At 39.1% G+C, this 27,339-nt stretch overlaps 2 protein-coding genes across 2 annotated transcripts; one reads left to right on the top strand and one right to left on the bottom strand.

Moving 5' to 3' along the window:
- Positions 1-7,344: 7,344 nt before the first annotated feature.
- Positions 7,345-12,976, bottom strand: cdk2 (cyclin dependent kinase 2). Its single transcript, XM_073469314.1, has 7 exons — positions 12,310-12,976; positions 10,775-10,852; positions 10,550-10,670; positions 10,292-10,462; positions 9,867-9,968; positions 9,536-9,739; positions 7,345-8,348 (listed from the first exon to the last, which is right to left on the bottom strand). Exons 1-7 carry the CDS (start codon positions 12,423-12,425, stop codon positions 8,244-8,246), a joined length of 897 nt encoding a protein of 298 aa, XP_073325415.1. The 5' UTR covers positions 12,426-12,976; the 3' UTR covers positions 7,345-8,243.
- A 5,483-nt stretch (positions 12,977-18,459) lies between these two features.
- On the top strand, positions 18,460-25,211 carry pmela (premelanosome protein a). The gene is made up of 14 exons (XM_073468955.1): positions 18,460-18,517; positions 19,674-19,769; positions 19,875-20,021; positions 20,561-20,695; positions 21,366-21,527; positions 21,623-21,907; positions 22,015-22,581; positions 22,624-22,659; positions 22,759-22,929; positions 23,007-23,174; positions 23,298-23,400; positions 23,825-24,030; positions 24,118-24,208; positions 25,058-25,211. The coding sequence occupies exons 1-14, from the start codon at positions 18,460-18,462 to the stop codon at positions 25,209-25,211; spliced, it is 2,379 nt and encodes a 792-aa protein (XP_073325056.1).
- Positions 25,212-27,339: the final 2,128 nt, after the last annotated feature.

Genomic DNA, 27,339 nt, shown 5'->3' with positions numbered 1-27,339 from the left:
TATGACAAAACGCTGAGATGATAATTGACAACAGAGCAAAAAACAATCAGTCTGTCACTTAAACACTGATTGGTTTTTCTTCTGCTGTTAGGCTATTAATTATCTCAGGAAACCCGCACATTGCACCTTTGCGCAGGCACATTTATTGTAGTGTTGCACACGTCATTACACACAAGGACCGTTACTGTATATAGTAGGCCTATGTTTATCTTTACTCTAATGCTTTTTATTAGGTTTTTATCCAAAACGTTATTTTATTCTTTACAATATCTCCTTATTATTGGATCCATTTTTTCAGACTTACTCTTGTGCTGCTACTTATTTCCCTCTGTACTGCTGTGTTATACCTGTCAATTTCTCCCGAGGGGGATCAATAAAGGAGCATCTTATCTTATCCTCATCTAACCACGTTAACATCTTGCCTTGCCTTTTCCCTCTAGATGCATACTATTTTTAAACTGCTAAAAACCTATTTGCCGGCTTAAAGCCGTTTACAGTGAGACAACAGGTCGTATAGAGCAAGACCTGTGCTTTGTTTCACTTCCACGAATCCGTGGTTTAGCGTTATTTCAAGGCCATGCTGTGGGAAAAAGGAAAAAAATCAATCAGTAAATTAAAAAACTAAATGAAATGCTGCTCATTCACGGCTGACATTCTCAAGTGTTGAAATGGATGCTTTTGTCTTTTGGTTTTGGGTTTTTTTTTGTCAAACTCATAAAAGACAGCACAATACCAAAAATATAGCGGGCTGATGAGCGTGTCCGTGTGCTCTCTAACACTGATTGAAATTCACTGTTTTCCTCCTGGTCAACTTCACAGTATTCATTGTACCGCACAGACAATTTTCAGTAGCTACCTGAAGACTGATTTTGCCGCTCAGTGTAAATGTTGTTACAGTATTCAACTTGGGACTAAAATGAACGCGGTGAACTCAATGATATGCTTAAGATAATGAGTAAAATAACTTATCATCCCTCGTATTGGACTTGAGTCTCTTCATCCCACTAGATAAGTTATTGAGTGTATTCATCTTCAATAAAACACACAAACTCATGGAGTTTGTGCGGTAGCTTGCCAGAGTTCACTCCAGCTTGGCTCCCACACTGCTTCAGCCCGGTGTGTTGGTCCCTTGCAGGGAACCATCAATATTGGTCAGCACGGACAACTTCCGCATGCCCTGTACAGCTTGTGCTTGGAGATGGACTGGTCCCTGTCTGGACTCGAACACGCAACCTGCGGATCTCTACGGCGTTGCGCATGCGCACAAGCAGAAGCCAAATTGACAACCACTGTAACTCCTCGGCCATCGCGGATGATGGCCGCGTGGGCCTGAAAAATCGGACAATATGTGGTGTCCTGTTGGTCTCTGCGTATCCATCATCCGGCCACAGCGACGGACTTCATAATCACGTCCGGTGGCAGAAAATACGAATGACAAAATTACAAAACACTCAATCAGTGACGCCACTATGACAAAACGCTGAGATGATAATTGACAACAGAGCAAAAAACAATCAGTCTGTCACTTAAACACTGATTGGTTTTTCTTCTGCTGTTATTAATTATCTCAGGACACCCGCACATTGCACCTTTGCGCAGGCACATTTATTGTAGTGTTGCACACGTCATTACACACAAGGACCGTTACTGTATATAGTAGGCCTATGTTTATCTTTGCTCTAATGCTTTTTATTAGGTTTTTATCCAAAACGTTATTTTATTCTTTACAATATCTCCTTATTATTGGATCCATTTTTTCAGACTTACTCTTATGCTGCTACTTATTTCCCTCTGTACTGCTGTGTTATACCTGTCAATTTCTCCCGAGGGGGATCAATAAAGGAGCATCTTATCTTATCCTCATCTAACCACGTTAAGCTCTTGCCTTGCCTTTTCCCTCTAGATGCATACTATTTTTAAACTGCTAAAAACCTATTTGCCGACTTAAAGCCGTTTACAGTGAGACAACAGGTCGTATAGAGCAAGACCTGTGCTTTGTTTCACTTCCACGAATCCGAGGTTTAGCGTTATTTCAAGGCCATGCTGTGGGGAAAAGGAAAAAAATCAATCAGTAAATTAAAAAACTAAATGAAATGCTGCTCATTCACGGCTGACATTCTCAAGTGTTGAAATGGATGCTTTTGTCTTTTCTTTTTTTTTTGTCAAACTCATAAAATACAGCACAATACCAAAAATATAGCGGGCTGATGAGCGTGTCCGTGTGCTCTCTAACACTGATTGAACTTCACTGTTTTCCTCCTGGTCAACTTCAGAGTATTCATTGTACCGCACAGACAATTTTCAGTAGCTACCTGAAGACTGATTTTGCCGCTCAGTGTAAATGTTGTTACAGTATTCAAAAATTGGGACTAAAGAAAAATGTGGTGAACTCAATGATATGCTTAAGATAATGAGTAAAATAACTTATCATCCCTCGTATTGGACTTGAGTCTCTTCATCCCACTAGATAAGTTATTCAGTGTCATCTTCAATAAAAACACACAAACTCGTGGAGTCTGTGCGGTAGCTTGCCAGAGTTCACTCCAGCTTGGCTCCCACACTGCTTCAGCCCGGTGTGTTGGTCCCTTGCAGGGAACCATCAATATTGGTCACACACGGACACACTGATGGAAACCAGCCGCCACACTGAGCCAGAATTTAGCGTGGGTCACCTCACCTTCGTGGCTCCAGCTCGCTACACAAGGACACAGAACTCCAGGGCTACTTAAAGGCCTCCAGCGGACACCTCGTCTCACTGATGGTGCCAAATTGTTGTCATTATTTTGATAAATATTATGCCTGACACACTCTCCCAACAAAAACTCACTCGCCAGGCAGTTTTCACATTTGAAATGGCTTTACTTTTCAAATGATTGGCCTCTTTTGGCCGAGATGAAGCCTTGGAAGAATTGTCACAACCAATCCGGTGAATGCGCATCTTTTAAATTTAAAGTTTCATGTCGTTGAGTCTTAAACTCTGAATCTTCTTGACTGTATTTATGTAGGGGCCAGATTGGTCATTTTCTTTGTTCATGAGTGTTGTACACATTTGTGCCAGTAGGTGGCAGTATCTGTTTAGGCCATTGCTTTTGTTTCTATGTAGGTAGGTGGGTTAATCAGCGCAGGTGCGCACGCTGGGGAATCCATACGGTTTTTGACCGTGCCGTGGCGTGTAACGCCGCAGGTCAGAATATTGTGTGTTATTGTGATAGTGAGTATTATATTTTTTGAGTCGGCTGTGTGTAGCCTAATAAATCTGCAACAAAAGAGAAGTAATGCTTGGACATTTGTTGTGTTATGCACTTACACCAGAATGCGCCTACACATACACTGGCACGCGTACAAGCCCTTTAAGCCACCAGCATGCGCGGATAGTGACAAAGGGCCACTATAATTTATGTCATTTTATCTCAAAAACACAACATTTTGTGAAGATGATGTTTATTCATATTAATATGAATATAATTAGCCTATCAATCAGTTATGTTCTGATTGGTGAGGCGGACTTTCACTTTTAAAAATCCTGGTTAGTATCTACAGTCTAAACAAATTCATTTCTGGTGATTCAACACATTAAATGGATTAGGGGTCAATCCATATGTTTGTGTGCGTGTGTGTGTCTGTGTGTGTGTGTGTGTGTGTGTGTGTGTGTGTGTGTGTGTGTGTGTGTGTGTGTGTCTTGAATATTTCCATTTTCTGGTACTTTATCCTTCTACTCCACTGCATTTGGAGACAAATATTGTTCTTTTCAATCACTACATTAATTTATTAACTTTAGTTACCAGTTACTTTTCGGATAACATGCTGCGTCAGAGTCAAATGAGTGCATGTTTCAATTAACGTAATTAATCGACAGTCAGATTTTTTTTTAAAAAACAAAAAACTGATTCCAGTAGTTAGAAAAATGCTGAATATGGTGTCTGACAATGGGCCAGGCCGATAATCGATAGTATACAGTATGTGCATACATGTACAGATGCGTATCATTTACTTTTACTTGTAGGCGAATTTTGATTCTTAAGTACATTTAATATCAGATACTTTAGGACGTTTTCTCAAGTATTATTCATATGGATGACTCTCACTTTAACCAAAGTCATATTTGAACTCAAGTAGGAGTTTCGGATACTTTGTGTTAAAAACAGAACTTTTGTTCAGACCAACAATCAGCGGAGCCTTTCTACAATGTCAGCACGGACAACTTCCGCATGCCCTGTACAGCTTGTGCTTGGAGATGGACTGGTCCCTGTCTGGACTCGAACACGCAACCTGCGGATCTCTACGGCATTGCGCATGCGCACAAGCAGAGGCCAAATTGACAACCACTGTAACGCCTCGGCCATCGCGGATGATGGCCGCGTGGGCCTGAAAAAGCGGACAATATGTGGTGTGCTGTTGGTCTCTGCGTATCCATCATCCGGCCACAGCGACGGACTTCATAATCACGTCCGGTGGCAGAAAATACGAATGACAAAATTACAAAACACTCAATCAGTGACGCCACTATGACAAAACGCTGAGATGATAAATGACAACAGAACAAAAAACAATCAGTCTGTCACTTAAACACTGATTGGTTTTTCTTCTGCTGTTATTAATTATCTCAGGAAACCCGCACATTGCACATTTGCGCAGCCACATTTATTGTAGTGTTGCACACGTCATTACACACAAGGACCGTTACTGTATATAGTAGGCCTATGTTTATCTTTGCTCTAATGCTTTTTATTAGGTTTTTATTCAAAACGTTATTTTATTCTTTACAATATCTCCTTATTATTGGCTCTTTTTTTTTTCAGACTTACTCTTGTGCTGCTACTTATTTCCCTCTGTACTGCTGTGTTATACCTGTTAATTTCTCCCGAGGGGGATCAATAAAGGAGCATCTTATCTTATCCTCATCTAACCACGTTAAGATCTTGCCTTGCCTTTTCCCTCTAGATGCATACTATTTTTAAACTGCTAAAAACGTGTTTGCCGACTTAAAGCCGTTTACAGTGAGACAACAGGTCGTATAGAGCAAGACCTGTGCTTTGTTTCACTTCCACGAATCCGTGGTTTAGCGTTATTTCAAGGCCATGCTGTGGGGAAAAGGAAAGAAATCAATCAATAAATTAAAAAACTAAATGAAATGCTGCTCATTCACGGCTGACATTCTCAAGTGTTGAAATGGATGCCTTTGTCATTTTGTTTTGGGGTCTTTGTCAAACTCATAAAAAACAGCACAATACCACAAATATAGCGGGCTGATGAGCGTGTCCGTGTGCTCTCTAACACTGATTGAACTTCACTGTTTTCCTCCTGGTCAACTTCAGAGTATTCATTGTACCGCACACACAATTTTCAGTACCTGAAGCGTGATTTTGCCGCTCAGTGTAAATGTTGTTACAGTATTCAAAAATTGGGACTAAAGAAAAATGTGGTAAACTCAATGATATGCTTGAGATAATGAGTAAAATAATTTATCATCCCTCATATTGGACTTGAGGTTATTCATCCCACTAGATAAGTTATTCAGTGTACTCATCTTCAATAAAACACACAAACTCGTGGAGTTTGTGCGGTAGCTTGCCAGAGTTCACTCCAGCTTGGCTCCCACACTGCTTCAGCCCGGTGTGTTGGTCCCTTGCAGGGAACCATCAATATTGGTCACACACGGACACACTGATGGAAACCAGCCGCCACACTGAGCCAGAATTTAGCGTGGGTCACCTCACCTTCGTGGCTCCAGCTCGCTACACAAGGACACAGAACTCCAGGGCTACTTAAAGGCCTCCAGCGGACACCTCGTCTCACTGATGGTGCCAAATTGTTGTCATTATTTTGATAAATATTATGCCTGACACACTCTCCCAACAAAAACTCACTCGCCAGGCAGTTTTCACATTTGAAATGGCTTTACTTTTCAAATGATTGGCCTCTTTTGGCCGAGATAAAGCCTTGAAAGAACTGTCACAACCAATCCGGTGAATGCGCATCTTTTAAATTTAAAGTTTCATGTCGTTGAGTCTTAAGCTCTGAATCTTCTTGACTTTATTGATGTCATTTTATCTCAAAAACACATGTCGTGATGATGATGTTTATTCATAATATATTATAATACATATTATAATATTATTGGCCTTTCGATCACTTATGTTCTGATTGGTGAGGCGGACTTTAAGCTAAATCAAAGTCATTCAAGCCATAACACAAGGAGTCTGTCTGTTTTATGTGCACAGATACAGACATTCACACAGCCACTGTGTAAAGGCCTTTAGATTTAGACATGTTAGACTTTGGTGCCCCCTAGTGATAGCATCAAGAACACACTGAAGATTGTACCTAATCACAACCAAAGCATTGCAATCCATCAGTCACTGGTCATTACAACACATTCAAACATATTTAAGATAAAGTAAAAAAACAAACAAAACTTCACTCTTTTTTACTAAATACTATGAATATAGCATATCGCCTATGTATGACTGTTAGCCTTTGCACTTCATAACTATGAAGGAACCAGATATGAGAATGTTTTGTAAATGGAGAAATTGCAGCCTAAGTATTTTCATAAGTGACCTAAATATCAAAACTGTATATAAACCGATAATTAGCCTTGTTATAGCACAACATAAAACTTGAATACAGTCACTCAGAACACTTTCAAGTATCCTGTACACCTTCAAAGACCTGAAACGTCTATTTGATACCTTACAACACAGTACTGGTCAAAGTGTGCATAAATGATAACACATTCACTATTTAAAATCTTGGTTAGTATCTACAGTCTAAAAAAATCAATTTCTGGTGATTCAACACATACAATGGATTAGGGGTCAATCAATATGTTTGTGTTTTTGTGTGTGCGTGTGTGCGTGTGTGTTTTTTAGGGCCAATACCAATTATTACCAACTTGGTTTCAATAATTAGAAATTGGAATAATACAAAGTCCAACACAAAGTTTAGATGAAATGCCTTTAAGCATATGTTAATTCAAAATCATATTGCCTGGAAAGACATTTCAAGAGGTAGCCATACAATATGCATCTTTTTTTTTTTTTTAATTAAAACTTATATCCTGTTAATATCTGAAGTTCTGGATCTTATTTACTTGTATTACATGTTTGTAAAAGCAGTAGTAGTAATCAGCAATGCGCTGACTGCCGAGGCTGGCTATAAGCGAAATCAGTCAATTAAGCCATAGCTGCCATGTTTTTTTGTTTTAGTTTTTCAAAGTCACAAAAGAGACAGCGACACGGACAAAAAATATAACAATGCTGGACAACAGATGTGCAAGAACCCATCTAGAAAGGAAAACTGAGCCAAACTTAAGACCGCAATAATCCTCACGTGAACAAACAGTAACAATTATTTTAACAAGTTTATTTTTTCAAACTCTAAATAAACAATATCCATAAAAACGGTTCAATAACTTTGAATAAAATCAAGAGTAAGAAAGATGAAACAGCACATTCTGTAAAATTGAATTACAACAGGGACCATTTGTATAAGTGTATGTACAAAGCTGAGAAACTCAGTTTGGTGAGTAATCCTGCCAGCAAACCTAAATGACCAACTAACATTTTTGCATGTTCAACAACCAAAAAGTGCCGTTTTAAAATCACTTCAAGATAAACTAGACCCAAATTTTGAATTTCACTGCAAGAAAATCAACCTGAAAGAACACAATTGCTATTTCCTGTTCTCTTAGTATTAACTGTTTTACATCAGCAGATGATGCTTGTTGTGTGACAACTTGTGCTGAGAGCAACCACTCCATCTTTTATCTTGTTATTTGCACTATCCCACAAATTTATTCAATTATATTTAATTCTAACTACTATACTATCTGAATTTGGACATCCTAAAGCTGCCATCATGTTTAAATTGGGAAATTCAAGGGCAGATAACTTAAATGTGTCTATCTGACCTGCACCCAGTCAGAGGACCATCCCAATCACAAATAACATTTACATCAAAAATGGCAGCTGTACATAAATATGCAAAATAATGTTGTTGAAAATAACAGTTAAACATTCATAACTATTATAACATCATGGCTGAAATAACAGCAAAACTCTCGGGACATCTATCGTCTAGAAAGCTGGTTTTAGGTATTAACAAATATCCCCTAAAAAGATCCAACATATCCTGTAGGGTCCACTTTTTCTGTCCATTCCGGTGGTTGAAATGGAGCGAGGCAAGGAGGTCCTTATTGCTTAGACATTGTTGACATTAAAAAGCCTGATATTTTTCTCCACTCACAGTCTCAGATGAGGAATTGGCATGGTGACATCGCGAAAGAATCGATGCACAAGGGCATTTTTGGCAGATAACCTTTTGTTTGGGTCATAATTCAGCATTTCCTGCAAGGACAACAAAAGAAATGGAGAGATACAGTCAAACAATTTGTTTTAAGTAGGTTTGAAACTGAGGATTATTTTTTGTTTATGACTAACCTGCCTTTTGGTTTTTCATTTAATCGATCATTTAGTCTATAAAATGTCAGAAAATATTGAAGATTGAGTCCAAAACTTATATATAATCAGTTTACTATCATATACGACGAAAAAGCGCCAAATCCCCACACTAAACATGCAGCATTTTTGCTTGAAACCAATTCAATTTGCATGTTATTTGCCTGCAATTCTGCCTCATATCCTTGGTAGGAAAAGTACCACATTAAAAGCTAAAGTAAAGCACTACTAGTGATGTTCCTAATGACTAACATGCCTGACTTTTAAAACAGAAGTATAAACTTTGAGTCATCGACTAGTCTAAAAGTAAAGAAACGCTCTGAAAAAGGCAAAAAATTGAGCACACGTTAATCTATAAGGTTAAAAAAAATATATCATATCATTTGTTTATTACATCTTGGACGCAAACGAGAGCTACAATGTCAACATAATGGAATGGATGTTTTATTTTGTTTTATTCATCAACACTTGACTCTGAAGAAATTACATTTCAGTGCAAATTATGACAATATATAATTTAAACGTACATGTACATACAAGTGTACATTTAATTTGTTTACATTGACAGTTTAACAGAATCAACATTCAATCGTCTAATTGACTAATAGAGAACATCCCGATAAAGCACTTGGCGATCGCATACTTCTGTCAGGGCGGCAAAGTTCTTTAATTTATAACCTGGACCTCCTCAAAACAGAAAGAGTGGCAGACTATCATGGGACATGTCTGATTTTGTTTCATTTCAAATGCAGTCGTTCATGAGAAAATAAAGAAAAATGTTCAAAACATTAATGGATCCAGACTACGACTATCTTAATAAAAATCATATAATTTTTTAATCTTGCAGACTGTCTTGCTCCTTTGTAGTGAAATTCTTTTGTTTTGGGTGGAACTGGGCATTTGAAGAACTTCTTTCTCAATTTGGATAATGTTGATTTGTCAAAAATATTTAAAATGTTGTTTCTACTAGACTGAGCAGGGTTAAAATCATTTGACGGACACAAACAATTAAATGTATGAGACAAGTATTTAATGCTAAATGAATTGATGAATAAATGAAAGACAAATGTTCTTACTCCAAGCAGTTCTCTCCCATCCTCATCCAGAAGCGGCACTACTTTGGATAAGTCCTGCCGTGCCCACTTTGGGAAGGATGGTTTGTAGTCGGGCATTGATGTGACTCCTGGCCAGACGGTCTCATCAGGTGTGCCCAAGGTGCGGAAGATTCGGAACAACTGATCGATTTCAGAGTCGCCGGGGAATAAGGCCCTCCTTGTGATCTGTGCAAGAGTGGAAGGTGAGGTAAGTCTGCTGGTTAGATGCTGTGTTTGATCTACTGTCTATCAAGTGCAGGCCTCATTCAATCACAGTAGAGCTTATTGTTAAAGATTAAACTGAGTGCATTACCATTTCAGCAAAGATGCACCCCAGACTCCAGATGTCCACAGCTGTGGAGTAGTATTTACAGCCCAGGAGAATTTCTGGTGCTCTGTACCAAAGTGTTACCACCTAAGAAACATTGCAGAGGCAACATTGTGATTGGGAAAACACAAATATGAAGGTTAAAATTTGCCAAAATAAGTTTTTACAAAAATTTTCTGAAAGAGCTTTGTGAAAGTGACATATAATCCTGAGAAATAAAAACAATGAACTTGAGAAGTGTGAGATAGTTTTGCACTAGCTGGCGTTGACAATACTGCAGCATTTAATTTACTTAGAGGAATCACGATGCAGTGCATTTTGCTACTGTGCACCACATTAAATTACATCACTCCATAGTTTTCTTTATGAGGCTTGTTGACAGGGATGAAGAAGGTGGCTGTACATGTTACCTCATGCGTGTATGTGCGGACAGGCACCCCAAAGGCTCTTGCCAGGCCAAAGTCAGCGAGCTTGATCTCCCCCTGGGCATTGATGAGGAGGTTTTGAGGCTTCAGGTCTCGATGAAGAACCCTGTGAGAATGGCAGAAGGCCAGGCCTTGCAGAAGCTGGAAAAGATAACTCTACAAACACAAAAAACGTACCCAGATTTATTTTTGATTTCTTAAAAATCAAGGCATCCATGTTTTGCAAATATATCTGAGTCTTACCTTAACCAGCGGCAGTGGGATACCAGTGACTGAGGAGGAGTCCATGAACTTTTTTAGATCCTGATGAAGGAACTCAAAAACAAGGTAGAGCTTGTTCTCTGTGTGGATGACATCCCGCAATCTGAAACATGTTAACAGGCAGGCGGCTTAGAAACTGACAAAAACAAGTTACATGAGAAAGCAGCAAGCAGAATTTAGCTCAGAGTTGTAACATTTGGCACTTACTTGACAATGTTTGGGTGACTGAGTTCTTTGAGAAGTGAAATCTCTCGGATGGCCGTGCTCGGTACACCCTCAGTTTCCCTGTGTATAAAACACATGGTAAATTAACTCTCTAATCCATTTTATAATCTTCCTGTTGTATCCGCCTTTTTGTTATTTCCTTGAGGTTGGTTAAAGATTTCACATCCTTTGCTGGTTTCACTGTGTGTTTATTTTATTTTATGTATCTTTTGTTTATCTTCACAGGGCAAACACTGAAAGCATTCACAACAAACATAGCTTGAGAGACACATGACAAAAATCCACCAGCAGTCATATCAGCTTACAAAAAATGATGCTTTTACTTTCTGTGATCGGACACAAAGGTTAGAAAACAATGGATAAAGAGTTATGAAGTTATTGTTAAGAAACAATAATGGCAAAATACACTTAACCAATCCTAATTTAATCATGCATTTCAGTATGTTCAGTGGTTTTGAATTGTGACCCACTTTAATGACAAAATCTGCCTTAGAGTTAACATAGATTCAGAAGAAATTCAGTTAGACTTAAAATGTCATCTTCCTTTACAGACAGTTTAATTGGTAAGTCAGCGAACACATTAACGTAACAAAAAGTAAAAAAAATATATTATCTTCTTAATCTTCCCCACAGATTTATCTTGGGACCAGATTGGGACCCAGTGCACAAATACATGGTAGGTTATTTTGTATAATTTTTATTATATACTTCAGATATATTTTAACTGTAATATAAAAAAATGAACATGTTAGGCTTTGTGCTTTTATTTAATGAGTTAATCGGGTTGCCTTTTCTCTAATAATTGAGTGAAATTGTTCTTTATGCAGCTTTTTTTTTTTTACAGTAATGGTTACAGACAGTCTCCACCTCCCTCAGTACTTTGAGGGTGATTTATTTGCCAAAAAAGAAACAAATTACACAGTAGACAAAGTTAAAGATAGATGTGATTGCTAGCATTTTTTTCCAAATCTCTTTAGATATCAGGATAATATCATTATTGTGAATTTGGTTGGACACAATAATCGTGTTGTGATAGCCCTATACACAGTATATACCCAGATGTAAATCTATGTATGACATACTTTTACTTGTACTCTTGACATTTGAGGTCAGTTGTTGCCATTAAATTACTTCTAATACTAAAATACATTTAATGTCAGATAGTTTAAGACGTTTATTCAAGTGCTGTTCCAATGGGTGACTTTCATTTTTACCAAAGTAATCTTTTAACCTGATACCTGCACCTTTAGAGGTCTGAACTCTGGGTACTTTTGACAACACTGACTGTATTGTATAATCAGATTTTTATAGGTCAACAGGAGTGATGGGAGGAGACTCTACAAACTAGCTGCTTGCACATATCGTGTAGCTGTCACACCCTGATGGAGTCATAAGCAGGCTAAAACTGTTTAGTGACATTTTGAAGCTACATAAAAGCAACACTTAGCTCCAACACCGTCGTCGTGGCCTCCCGTCGTGCCCAGATGTTACCCGACAACAATCACATGTTAACTTACGTCTCCAGCCTGATTTTCTTGAGAGCAACAGTTTCTCCGGTGACCTTGTTCTTGGCTTTGTAAACCACTCCGTACGTCCCTTCTCCTATCTTTTCCACCTTCTGAAACGTATCCATTGTTTTGGAGAGCGTGAGAGCAGGAGGTCTGCTGGTTGTGTAGCTGGTTAGCAACACTGGGCTCTTTGTGTGTGAGCTAACAACTGCTCGGTGGCAGGCAGGCAGACGTTGACGAGCAGCGTGCAGACCGACATATAATTAACTGCTCCTCCGGGCTGGTTCAAGCCGTCCGGGCACAGCCTGAGGACCGCGGTCCTGCCGAGGATGAACTTTGTCAGGTAGAAACAGCTGCAGCCTGTGGGCTCAGGTCATTTGTTAGCCTTGGTACTGATACTATCCGTTGATATGTGGATTAGCGTGGCGGCTGCTCCTCTGTGGAAAACACTGAACCGACACAGCAGCGTTTCCCGCGTTAGCCTGGGAGCGCTCGTTTGTCCTGTTCAAGACACACCGACTGTTGTAGCCGGGTGGTGTTTCGCAGTTTTTTGTATTAGCTCCTCAAAAGCGGTCTCCTAGAGAAATGTTGTGTTTGATATTGGTGCCGACACGTCAGTAAAGTATTATTTAAAAAATACTTCAGCTCAAGTGGTTGCTTTTAATGTCAGTGAGTTCGAGCCGAAAGATGGTGGTCTGCTGTCGGGATGACAAACACAGTACAACAAACCAACCTCACGGGTCACATAGTGAGAGGAAGGTGACGTATTACGTAACTCGACGTCGGAGACGGAAGCGGTAGCATGACATCAGAGACATTTTTATGTGGGTTTTAGTTTTTATTGAATAAAACAGCTATTACAAACTTCTCAGACAAACAAAAAGTGCATCCTGTAAAGTGCACTTTAATTTGAGGTTAGCATTGGCGAAAACTTTGAAAAATGTATTTATTTATTTATTTATTTATTTATTCAATTCAAATTTACAAACTGTAAGGCAACAATTATTACATTTCCTGAGTGAACAGAAACACTGACACATACACAATAAAAAATATCATTAAAAAAGAAAAATATATATATTTAAAAAAAGATTAAAGCATTACATGACAGGGGAAAAAATGCTCTGTTGTTTTAACATCACTTTTACAGAAGATACATTCATTGCTTTCAAAGCCAAATCTTCATCTTAAAAATTCACTGGAAAGATGGAAATCCTTCCTTACTTTGTAGTGAAATTCTTTTGTTTTGGGTGGAACGTGGCATTTGAAGAACTTCTTTCTCAATTTGGATACTGTTGATTTGTCAGAAATATTTAAAATGTTTCTACTAGACTGAGCAGGGTGTAAATCATTTTTTGGAATAGTTGTGAAATTGTTTGAGCACCTTTATCAAGAAAATGAAATCCATCTATAGAAAAGTAACTAAGCACATTTACTAAAGTAGCCTGCTCTACCCAAACATAATTTTGAGGTCCTTGTTTATTACTCAAGTTTGTCCATTTTCGGCTATTTCATAAGTAAACATTTAAGAGGGAAGTATTGTACTTTCTACTCTATTTATTTGATATCTTTAGTTACCAGTTACTTTGCCGATTCAGATTTATGATACGAACTATAATCAACAAATGCCTTATTAGGTAAAGATAAAATATAATTGATCCCCAGGGCTTCTTTACCAGATGCAACATTAAAGTGGTGTGTACATTAATGCACTAATTAAATATTAATAATAATAATAATTCAGTAATATAATAGCCTATACATTCATCTGAAATGGGCCGCACTGCACAATGAGCACTTAGGCCCCTTTTAGTACTTTAGGTACATTTTGATGCTAATGCTATACTTTAGCATTAGCATTTATACTTTTATAGCATTAGAAAGTACTTCATACTCAACATCATGCATCATTTGATCACACTGTCATCTTTTATCCTGTCAAAATGTTTTCCAAAGCAAAACACAACCTTTGAAATACCTCAACTTATATAAAGACAGTTTTCTACATGTTTGAATGCTTTTTGTTGAGAAATCATAGGATCTGGTATCTTAGTAACTGTCAATGTAGTCAATGGCCCCATATTTCACATTGTACTGAGCAGCATGAAGGAGAAACACAGTTGCTCCCTCTAGTGGCAGTAGTTGTGCAACCCCTCACTCACTATAACAGCAATGGTTTCTAATCTATTATGGCACGTGTTTCTATATTTTTCTGCATAAACTACATTCACAGCCCTTTTTCACATCAGACAGTTTGCCTTGTCATTGCAGTAAAAGCATAACGTGTTGTTGTCAATAACAATTAGTCCCACTTGTGTTTGACAAGTTAAACTGATTACTGTAGAAAAAGATCCTTTCATCTTTAGCTGCACTTCCCTCTGATCATATGTGTCCCCCCTTGTAATGGCTTTGTGTGGCTCCAGGAGTATGGCCGGATTATCCAGCTGGGGGACCCTGGACCTGCTGCGCCCCTAAACCCCCTGTGCCACATGCAACAACGGTCCCAAGTCAGCCTCAAGCTGTGGACGATGTAGTTATCTAGTAAGCATCTTACCCAAATAAATCGTCATCATCATCGTTATGAGTTACACTACGGTTTTTCCATCCATGACAAAACAAAATGGTAACCTTTTAGAGGACTTATAACACCAGAAATGTACTCAGATGCTGTTTTTCCTTCTTTTGGGTTCTACTTAGGTAAATCTTTTCTCAGATTTTTGAGTGCTGGTGCTCTTGGTAATGATGAAATCAAATAACCAACAATCTAAAGAACTTAGGATCACTGGTGAAAAGTGAGTTTGTTCATGTAGCTGTGCGAATGCACTGAATGACTTTTATTCCCTCTGTACCCATGAACTGATTTGACTGTCTGGTCTGATCTTGTACTGGCATTTCACTCACCGGATGGCCTTATTGATCCACCTTTGGGCCAATGATAAAACACAGTCCACGTTTTCTGTGAGTTAGTGTCTGAAAACTAAAAGCGTATTAGTGTGTGTGACCGCAGGGAGCTGGCTCTGTGTTTGTGTCTGTTTTTATGATTTTATGTGTGCTTAATTCTGGCCCTCTCATTACATTTCACACTACCTTTAGGTATTCCCTTCTGTGATTTAACTCAGCAGAATTTATAATATCAAATACGTTTATTCAGGCTTGCTGTGAAGAAGACTACAAATAAACTGCAATCTAATACAAGACTTCTGTGCAACACATTAATTCAATCCAGGAATATTCCTGGAACGTGAGCAGTTGTAAAATTCCCAGATGTTCGATTATTTCCAATGACTGCCCCTGTCTAAATACAACTCACTAAATTCTTTGTCAATTCCAGAAATTCTCTAACAATGTTATTAAGATAGACCACATTGCAGACTAATGAGGAGAAACTAATGATCGACTATTTGTGGTATGTTAAGTCAGGTGCTCTGTGGAAAGGATTTATTTCCTCCTGAACTCTGCTGTTAGCACATGAGGGGTCACATGTAGTGCAGCCTGAGCAGCCTCACGGGCATGAGACAACGCCACTGAGAAAAAAACCAATCACCGTGGTAACACAGCCTATAATGACTCTGGCTTTACAGTCTAGATGTTTAATCACTTAATAATATGTTCTCTGTTGAACTTCATTCATCCATGTTATTTAAAGTTATTCAGTTATTTTTGTTTATATATATTTTACAGAAATTAAAAAACAAGTCCAAAGGAAAAGGGGGGAAAAAGTATCGAGCATAAAAGTTGGTTTAGAAAGAGAGAAATTAATGTGAGTAAATAATAAAAGCCATAATGAACCAATCCACTTTGTTTCAGTTTCCTTACCTTTTGTAACTCTATATATTTGCCCTTCAAGAAAAGATTATTATAAGATGATTATCATATCTTATATACTTATCATATAAGAATAAACATTTTGACAGATATGCAATAACATCACTTGGCTTTACTATAGAGGTTGCTGCTGTAATATATTTAAACGCTGCTTTCTACTTCTACTTTTCTAGAACATGAGCTCAGGGAATCAGAATAACATAAATAATTCATTGAGATGAATCAATGATATCATGTTTCAGGATTTACATAAGTGATTTGCCATGTGTTACTTGAAGATGCTAAATGCTTAATTAGACTACATGTGACTCACATTTGCTGAGAAAACACAGTGTAAAGTTTTATTTAGAATTTATTTGATCTTTATTTAAACAGCAGTGAAGTCTCATTGAGATTAAAAATCTCTTTTCATGAGAGTCCTGGCCAGGACGGACAGCAGCACAGTTACACGGTTGCAGACGAATACATAACAGTTAAAGGGACAGTTCAACCCAAAATCAGAAACACATTTTTCTTCTCACCTGTAGTGCTTTTTATTCATCTAGATTGTTTTGGTGCGAAGCCTTCTCTGGAAGACAATGGAACTAGATGGTACTTGGCTTGTGGTGCTCAAAAAGCCAATCTACCTTTGGATAGATAAAATTACGACTTGCTGGCCTCATGACTCAGATGCATGCTAACTATACAAACTAAGCTAGCTAACAATACAACTAAATTAACATTAATGTTTACATGCTGTGCTAGCACGTTTCCTTATGCAGTGATATGGTATACTTCAACAAAAATAAAATAGATCCTACGTGAAACGGCTCACAACAACTTCTGTGGATTAACTCGAGTCACTGGGTTATGATTTCTGTAAGGAGACATTGCTGTTGAGTATATCAAATGTTTTTTTCCTGCTTTAAGCACCACAAGCAGAGTGCTATCTGATAGATGGATAAATAGTATACAGATAAAAGCTTATTTAAGCTTCCTTTATGTACGAAAAGAGATACGTCCGTTTCCACCATTTAAAAAACTTCTTCCTCTTGTCCTGCAGTCGTGTCTCTCGCTTGAACTATTGGCTACACCGCTACACTGCCCGGCACGACCGCTGGAGGTACACTGTTGGTCTGTATCCGTAGGCTTTCAGAAAATTTGCAGAAATACGGATGAAATGAACACAGAGTATGGACAGAGGGCTCTGTCCATATGTAACGTTGAGCATAAATGAGCTTTAATAGGAAAAAATAAGAATTTTTGATTTTGGGGTGAACTGTTCCTTTAAAGTGAAGACAAGGAACAAATTACTGAGGCATAAAACTTCAAGAGCATTCATCAACATTCAAACATCGATAACCAGAAGTCGTTCCAAGTCATTTAGAATCACTTTTAATTCATCCGGTGAGACCAGCTCCCGAAGATTCAAGATTCAGATTCAAGCACTCAAGCACACTGCCTTCCTGTCTTCATCTGAATGAAACTTTGGATCATGAAGGAGGAAGTGCCCCATAAACTGAGCACGGGTGTGTCTGCGTTGCTGCAAGCACAGATTCTTAGAGCTGCCGCAGCCTGAGGTGGACAACAGGATACAGGGGGAATGGCCGAGGAAACAAAAGGATGCTATTGATTTTCCATCCACACACGCATCTTGTGACGCCCATGCACACATAGCTCTAAGGTCATACGTCAAAATGCAGTCATGACTTGAGCTTTGCTCACAGTTCTCACCGCTCTAAAGCAGGCGTTGTGTACAACCTTTTCATTTTTACACTGTCCAGAAAGCTTTCATTGATTTTACAATGATGCACTTAAATATTGTCCTACTTGAGGGATGTCTGTGTTTGTGTTTATTTGAATTATTAACATGCATTATATCCATCTCTAGAAGTCTTCAGTATTAAATTACCGTACAAATTCACAAGCACTTTGTGGGAGATATTGCATTTTTGATAGCATAGCATCAGAATCAGAAAAAGGTGAACATTTTGACTTAAATGTTCTTCAAATGTAGTAAAATCATTGTGAGATCAGGTGAGAATAGAAAATGTAATAAACTGATGATATCAAGGTAAAAAGCTGTGAGTTAACAGTCACAGTGTCTGTAAAATGTAACAATGGTGAACAAACAGTACTCATATCTGTTCTTACAGTTTCAGAGGGGGTGGTGCCAGTTTCCAGACTCCCAGTGATGTCAGAGGTGAGAAGAAACTTTATGGTAATTCATGTCCGAGGCCCTCTTAAAGAGAGTGAGGAGACATTTCTGAAGTCTCTCTGGGAGTTGTGTTGGGGTTCAGGACTGCTGGGTGAGGATCGGGGCTCAAAGAGAGGAGACACACAACCAAATACAGGATGGCGACTCTGTCACTGGTGCTGCTGGTTTTGGCTTTGACATCTGCCACTGCGATAAGTGAGTACATCAACAATGCGATTTAGTCCACAGGTGGTTTTATGTTTGTTTTCCATCAAGAAAATCAGATCAGTAGTGGAGTAACAGGTGAAAATCCTAACAAGGCAATAATGGATAAATGTTCTACTTCCTTTTTGAGTTTTCTGTCTCAATTAACACAAAATATCTAAAGCCAGAGATACTGCAAATGAATGAAGTGGTATTACTTTACTCCATTTGCACAATTATTTGTTTAAGAAAAACACTTTTTGAAAGTTGAGCATGAGTCTTAATTATTAGTTAAATTGAGTTACTGTGTGTTATATAAGGCCTTTGTATCAACACAGTTTAGCAGCAGGGAAAGTGATTAACTTTAATTTCCATGACTGATGTAGATCAACACTTTTCTGCGTTCCCACCAATTAAAAGCTTATTTCTGAATCTTTGTTTGGACTACAAATTGAACAGCAAATGGACTGATGTGTGATTTTACGCTTATTTCATGCTAACACACTCCACACTCACTTTTGCCCAAACGTTTACACGCCTATATTTCACGCTGTGGCTCCGATTCTTATGCCAATTTGCATCGATGACTAAGAACTCAAATGTATCCAGGGTTGTCTGCTTTATTTCAGAATACTGTAACCCCAAATCTTTCCTTTTCATACTTGGGAATTTGAAAATAATCTATCTGTCATGTTATTGTGAGCAGATTAAATGCAATAACATTTTCACACACACTTATCACAAGCTAAGAGAAAACCCAGTGAGCCAGTTGGCTGGCATCCCTCATTCCTCTCACTGGGATTACTGATGCTGCCGCTCAGCTGATAGTCACATGAAAGGGATTGAGGGGGATTGCAGGTCGTGTGACTCCCACCGCCAAGAACCCCGACACTCCTCACCCCTCCCCAACACAACAAATATAAACCTGCCCTCGTTTACTTAAGCATCTCTAAGATTATGTGCTAGATTTTCATTTATAAGTTGTGCCTCTCTTAAAAAGCCTAAATAAGTTTAACTCTACTGAAATATGTAGTCAGCCTAACCCACAAAAATGTGTTTTTCTAGCTGTTTCACTCGAAACTGATGGATTTTGTTGGTTGTTGATGAGAATAACACGAGTAACATGATTTGACTTCTTTTCCTGAAGAGTTTGTGATTTTTCTTCCAGAGCCAAGAAGTCAGTTCACACGTTACCGCTCGTGGAACTCAAGGATGTATCCGGTGTGGAAAGATGGAGACTCCAGATTCAGGAACTGTTGGTCTGGTGAGGCTCGTTCCTCTGTTTCCAAAAAAAACCCAGAATTTTTTTTTTAAATGTTTCCTACCAATCATTTTAATGATGTTGAATTGTGTTTCATCGTCTTTTCAGGTGGTGAAGTAAGTTTTGATCTGAAAAATGATGGACCCACCCTGACCGGAGCGAAAGCAACCTTCTCTATTAATCTGAATTTCCCACCAAACCAGACAGTGCTCTCTGATGGGCAGGTGGTCTGGTCACAAAACTGCACCGTCAACGGTAAGATGAACTTTCCAGTAGTAGCAAAAACACTGTGGAGGTACTACAAGTTCATGCGCAATGGTTCTTCTTGTCCCTATTTAACTTTTAAATGCAACAACAAGCAGCTGAACAGATGTTGCTGCTGTTAATGACCAGATAAACACATTGACAATTTATTATAATTAATGAACTAATGTGATTTTGTTCTATTTTGTTCTAGTTTCATTATGTAAGGAGAAAGGACAATTTATTCTCAGTTTCTTTCCACTGTGTTGCCTCATATTGATATACAGAGTGATATTTGTGTGGCAGTACTGGCAGAGAACCAGTTTCAAACCCATAGAAATGCAATAAAAATATTTATTGGGAATCCCAAATTCTCACAAATGCCTCTTCAGTGATAATGCCTCTCGATCTCAATCTACTCCCATCAATCCAGAGGGATTTTGACATTGAGCCAAAATTAAAAGATAGCAACTACCAAGTAATGGGACTGCTACAGTTTAATTGATCACATGTCTAACACTGCTTTTGATCTATGATCTCCTCTTTTCCAGGTCAACAGTACCAGGAAGGTCAGGCTGTGTATCCCGACCAGGGCACTGAGCAGACTGGAGTGTTCCCTGATGGCACACCATTCACCAGGAACCAGAACAAGAAGTCCCACTATGTGTTTGTGTGGAAGACATGGGGTAAAGATTAATAACAATTAGTGTGTAGTAACATTGTGCTTCAGTCTCTGTCATTGTTACAGAAAACTCCCAGTGATGACAAAAGGGATCAATGAATGGGTCGTAAAAGAATAAAGGGGGAGTTTTGTCCTCCAGCCAGAGACGTTAAAGTTTAACATTCACCTTTCACATCTAAAGACACTGTAACAGAAAACACATCTTGGATTTAAAGGGGGAATTTGAATCCAACTAAGATATGGCCACAATTATAGTTAAAACATTTTAAAAATATATCAACATAATGTCTTTGACGTTATGTCAACAACTCTCTTGTTCCTCTGCCGCTTCATGTGTCTCCTGTCCCCACCTCTCAGGTAGACTTCAGTCAGCTAATAGGGCCACTTAGTTAAGAGGCTAGCTGAATTGCTTGCTAATGGCAGTGCCTCAAGTAGAAAAAAATAAGTGCCAGTTTACCTTTTTTATTGTTTTGTTTTTTAGATTTTCAGGCTTACCTCTTCTGGTAAACAATTCATGAAGATGAACATGCTCTTGTGACAATAGCAGAGCAACCAACCAGCTAAGAGTTGATTATCGCAAATGTGGAAGCTGGAGTGTTTCCAAAATATGTGAATTAATTCAGTGTTGCTGTGATTAAACCACTCTAAGTGATCACAATGTTGCTCTATTGAAGGGCGTTACTGGCAGGTGGCAGATGGACCCTCCTCCTCCCTCTCTATCGGTACAGACAATGTCCCACTGGGCTCCTACAACATGGAGCTGGTCATCTATCACTGCCGTGGCAAAGACAAGTTCATCCCTCTCGGCTACGCTTCCACAGTCTTCGCCATCACAGGTGACTGATCAAATTTGAGGAAAATTATTCTACAGTATTTCTATTTCTTAACAGCCCTCATCCTAACTGTTCTTCATCTTTTGCTCCGACATCAGACCAGGTTCCCTTCACCATATCACTCGCCCAAGTCAATGATGTAAACCAGGACGACCAGAACTTCATCCAGAACCGAGCCATTGCTTTTAGTGTCAAGCTCCATGATCCCAGCCAATATCTTAACACCGCCGACATCAGCTTCAGCTGGGACTTTGGTGACAGCACTGGTACTCTGATCTCCAGAGACCTCTCTGTCACACACACATACCTCACCGTTGGGACCTTCAAACCTCAGGTGGTCGTCATGGCTAGCATCCCCAACGGCTGTGGGAACCCCACTGCTGGTGAGGTTTAAACTGATCGTTGTCATGTCGTTACTTTTATACATAAATACTGCCCTATAAGATTTCTGAACTAAGTCAAGCTCAGCTGTTTCAAACTTTTCTTTCAGTTGTTCCTATCGATGCATCTGCTGCTCCAGCAGTAGTTGTGATTGACTCATCCCCTGCAGCTGCACCAGCTGAGGGAGGAGACGCAATTGCTCTGGATGTTCCTGCTTCTGATGCCACTCCGCTAGCTGCTTCTGTGCAACCAGCTGAAGAAGCCACAAACGCAGAAGATGGAGAAGCAGTCATTGATACAGACACAGAGGCAGTTGAGGTTGCTTCAGTAGCACCTGCAGTAGTCGATGCAGCTGTTGTTCCAGAGGAAGAAACTGCTGACCCTGCTGTAGAAGCAGATGTCGCTGCAGAAGACACAGATGCAGCAGCAGCAGCAACAGCAGCAGGTGAGGTGGCCGCTGCTGCTTCTGTCGCACCCGCAGCTGAAGAGGTTGCAGATGCTGATGCAGCTGCTGCAGATGAGACCGCAGTGGTTACAGATGCAGATGAAGAAAATGTGCCTGTGATTGACGCTGCTGCTTCAGTTGCCCCTGTTGCAGAGGGAGAAGAAGCTGCAGGTGAGGTCACTGACACTGCCACTGTTGCTCCTGTAGCAGAAGTAGCTGCAGAGGAAGAAGGTGATGTTGTAGCTGCTGATGTTGCTGCTGATGCTGTTGAAGCTACTGCTGCTGCAGAGGCTGCTGCTGCTGCTGATGGTGTTGAAGCTGTTGAAGCTACTGCTGCTGCTGCGGAGGCTGCTGCTGCTGATGATGCCGTTGCTGATAATGTTGCCGCTGCTGTTGATGCTGCTGCAGAGGTTGTCCAAGCTGCAACAGAAGCCCCTGCTGAAAACGTTGTAGCCCTCGCTGCCACTGAGACCACAACTGTAGAAGAGGCAGCACCAGCTGATGCCGCAGCTGATACGGAGGCTGAAGTTCAGGCAACTGAGAATGAAGTTGCAGCTACTGCAGCTCCTGCAGGTGAGTATTTACTGTCAACTGAAATAATCATACACTCAATTAAGATAGCTCTTAAAAATGTCTCTTATATTTTGTAGAGCAACCAGCAGGTGAAGAGGAGGTTGTTCCAGCTGAAGGTGAAGTTCAAGCAGAGGTGGAAACAGATCCAGCGCAGGTTCCCCTCATTGTGGCCAAAAGACAAGCACCAGAGCTGACGGCTGACTGCATGGTTTATCGTTACGGCTCCCTCGCCACCTCTGTAGATGTTGTCCGTAAGTTAATAAAGCTTCTTTAATTACAGCAATTTAAAACTTAACGGATAATATTATTCTTTAACTGAAACAGTATGATTTATATTGTTAAAATCTGTCTTTCTGCCTCTTTAAATCCTGCAGAGGGTATTGAAAGTGTAGAGATTGTCCAGGTGGCCAACGTTGTGTCAATGGCGACTGAGTTGGATCAGAATGCCGTGGACGTCACCATTAGCTGTCAGGGAAGGTGAGTAGTAACAATCATCTATAACACAAGCTATTTGGAAGTCGTTTGTCCTCATTCAAACTTTAGTCGAATCAGTATTGTGTCTTAAGAATTCTGTGAGGTTGAACTATAACCATCAGCCAGATGAAGAAAACTGTCTGAAAGTCAAAACTATTGGTTATTGATTGTTAAGGCTTCTTCAATAATCAACCTACTGATACAAAAATAACCTAAAAAAAGATTTAAAAAATCTGATGTAACCCTTTATTCACTTCCTCCAAAATGTAAATAAAGTGGCTCCGACTCAGGGTCAAGAGGTTCACTGACTGTTCAGCACAACATTAGGAGTGTATTGATTTGGGCTTGGGTTCATGACAAGAACTTATCCACTTATGGTTGTTCTCTTTATAACTCTATCTATGCATCTTCCCTATCCTCCCTTCAGTCTGCCCAGTGAAGTCTGCACAGTCATTTCTGATGCTGACTGTATCACACCCGTGCAAACACTCTGTAGTGTCGCCACACCCTCTCCAGACTGTCAAATGATCCTTCGTCAGTTCTTCAATGACTCTGGAGTGTTTTGCATCAATGTCTCACTGACCAATGATGTCAGTCTTGCTGTGGCGAGTGCTAGAGTCAGTGTGACAGTAGGTGGGTGAAAGAAAAGATAATGAATAACCACTAAAGTATTCAATCTATAGACTAGTATCTCATTTGTATGTTGTGCTACAATTTCAGCCTCCGGTGGTACCCCAGCTGGAACTGCAGCCACAGTCCTGGGTGTTATGGTCCTCGCCTGTGTTGTCTGTTGTATTGGTTTGATGTACAGGTGAGTACCTTATGTATTAGCCTGATTTAGTCTGGGACCGAAATGACTAAAACATTAGGAAAAAAACATGGAAATCGATGCACAAAACTAATAAATAAAGAATAAGCTGGCAGTAAAGGGTATTATAATTATGGTAATTGTTTATCGTGGTTTCATTGTGTAAAACATGCCTCCTATTATATTTTGACCTAATTTTAATGCAGGTCTTTTGGGATTAATGGGATTGTTTCACCTGTGGGCTAACAGCAGGAAAAGCACAGGTGATAACATTGATGGTGGCTAAGTTTACTGTAGGTGTGTCAGTAAGCCAGCATGCACAATATCAAAACGTAATTTGAAGTTATAAGATAAAAAACATAATTTACATATATACGATCAGAAAGAGTAAGGGTCCCGGGAATGATCCCTGTGGAATGCCGAAGCAGACTGCATGGACGTCTGTACAAAAGTTAATGACAATCCATCCAATTGTTGATATATTTCAGTCTGAGCTAAAGTAGTGCACTTACCAACAGCACACATTGCCATCCCTCAAGTCAAGCTGCTAGTGTTAATAATACATTGAACACCCTTGGTATTTACAAATCTTAGATTTCCCTATGTCTAGTTCATAGACTGTAGAAATAGAGGTCGGAGTTTCCAGGTCTGAAAAGTGAAGCTAATATAGAGGTGCCTTAGATCTGCAATCTCTCTAATGGCCAGCAGGGGGGCGACTCCACTAGTTGCAAAAAGATGTTTTGGCCTTTATTTCATGCTTTATAAAACACATACGTTTCACTGGGGAAAACCACATATTTAGTTTAAATCTGTCATCTTCACCTGTCTCACCTGTTGCATGTTTCTTATTAGGCGCTTCAAGCAGTACCAGCCACTAAGAGAAGACGGTGTCGACAGTAATGGAGGCGGCTCAGCGGTAACATCAGTGCCTTTGTTGTTGTGGAACTTGCTGAGCCGACAGTCACCAGGAGAAAGTCGTCCATTGCTTCAGGGCAGGATTGTGTGAATATCATCATCAGCGCAACATGTACAGCACCCGCTATAACAATGCCTTTATACACACAATAATTTAACTGTAGCAATATTGTAACTCCCAGTCCATGTATGGAAACAGAACTAAGTGTACCAAGTTAAGTGACCAGCCCCATGTACAACAACATTTGTAGAAATGGAACGGAGTCAAGTGTAAAAATGTTGAAGCATTTGTAGAGGAAAGTGATATTTATTTTGACCTACAGTATTTTTTATTAATTGGAACTAATGCTTATTCTCTTTTTTTGTGGCCTACTTACACTAAACTAATTGGAAAATTAATGTTAGCACATTTTCATTCAAATTCTTTACAATGTAATTTAAATCACTTACATCACATAAGATTATTTTGTTTGCTACCCTGAAATGAATAAAATGAAACTTTATCATCATCATTTTTGTTTTTCCATATTTATCTCCTTTTCATTTGCATGTGATGTTAATTTGATTTCATGTCCTGAACAATGAAAGAGTGCATGGAAGAGGAGATTTTCATTCTTATCATCAACAAGAACATTCGATACACTTTTGAAATCATACCATAATATTTAATCGGCTCACATAGAAAATGTTTCATTTTTTATGTATATACAGTATTTTATTTTGTTTCGGCCCGAGAATTATATATTATATATTTCTGACAGGAGGTGGTGGAGACCAACCATTTACGTTCATCATATGACCAGAAATACAACTTCAAATGAATGTTAATGTTGCTGCCTATCTGTAGGATGTGTAAATATGCAACTGATTGCTGAGATATTTACAATATTTATAAGGTAATGTCAGTGCGCTGCCTCCTAGTGGCCAAAAAAATCAATTAACTGATCCAACTAAATTAGTTACACCTTAAATCATTACCGCTAAACACCCATTATGGCTAATCTACTTCAGTGTCTTTATGGTTAACTGTAATATTTTGAGAGAGACCACATCAGCTTTAATTACTTAATGATGGCCGTCAAAGCAAAGAATAAATAAACAGACTGAAACAGGCTTTGAAATGTATCACACATTTACACTATGATTTAAGAGAGAGAACATTCAGATAAAACAGCGATACATCCCAATAAAAAAATTGTCCTACACACATTATAAAGTAGACTACTTTACTATACCACAATAAACAACAAACGTATTCCCTTATTATCCCATAACATACAGGCATATCATGAACATGCTTTCCGCTGGCATGTAGAAAGGGGTAGAGACGCGGTCACAAAGTGCTGTGGTTAAAGCAACACTGCAGCTGAGTGTGCTAAAAAAATATTACCATCACGTTCCGCTCCCTGCACAATTAAAATGATTTATCAAGACGCTGCAGACTACCTTAATGCATTGAGCTGACAAAGAGTGGCTTATAGTTGCATGTACATCATATGACACACTGCAGTGTAGAAAAAAAGGCTGACGTCACTGCAGCAAAAATCTTTAATGGAAGAAACTATGGCCTGGCCTACACAGGGGAAATAAAGATGGGATATAAAGGAAAGAGATGGCTCTTGGTTAAATGGTTTGTATTTCTGAATCAGATTGAAGTTAAAAAAATAATTGTTGCATTATGTCTTAAAGTCTGTTTTTGAAGGTTTGAAAATTCAGTGTATTGTATTATTGCACTAATCTGAGCAGCAAATAGGAGATAAAATATATACATTTTGTGCACCTTTCTCAACAAAACTTTAATGCCATGACATTAATGCCAATTTGTATCAGTGTGGTTTTACTCATGTATGCAGTGCTATGCAATGTCCATCTCTCTTTCTTTCTTGACTTACATACATAAGTATTCTAAATTAAAATCCTTCCAACAGACTTGTGTAACACTGCAGTGCTCCATTACAGTAATTACCTAACACAGCCATTAATCATCCTGGACCGTTAACATGTCTCTCTGTCACATGTGCTAAGTGCCGCCAAGATAAAACCCTGCAGCGCCACTGGAGGGCCTCCATTTTTCCTCTATCTTGGACCTGACAAACCTCTCAGAGCTGCAGCTTTAACAGGTCACAGCATCATCACCACTTGTCAAAGCAAACCAGCATTACTGGCTGAACTCTCACCAAGGTCCAGAAATCAGCTTCTCTTCTCCAGAGAAGGCAGGC

This window comes from Pagrus major, chromosome 6, assembly GCF_040436345.1.
Source record: "Pagrus major chromosome 6, Pma_NU_1.0".
Classification (NCBI taxonomy): domain Eukaryota; kingdom Metazoa; phylum Chordata; class Actinopteri; order Spariformes; family Sparidae; genus Pagrus; species Pagrus major.
This window is presented reverse-complemented; position numbering and strand designations above follow the sequence as displayed.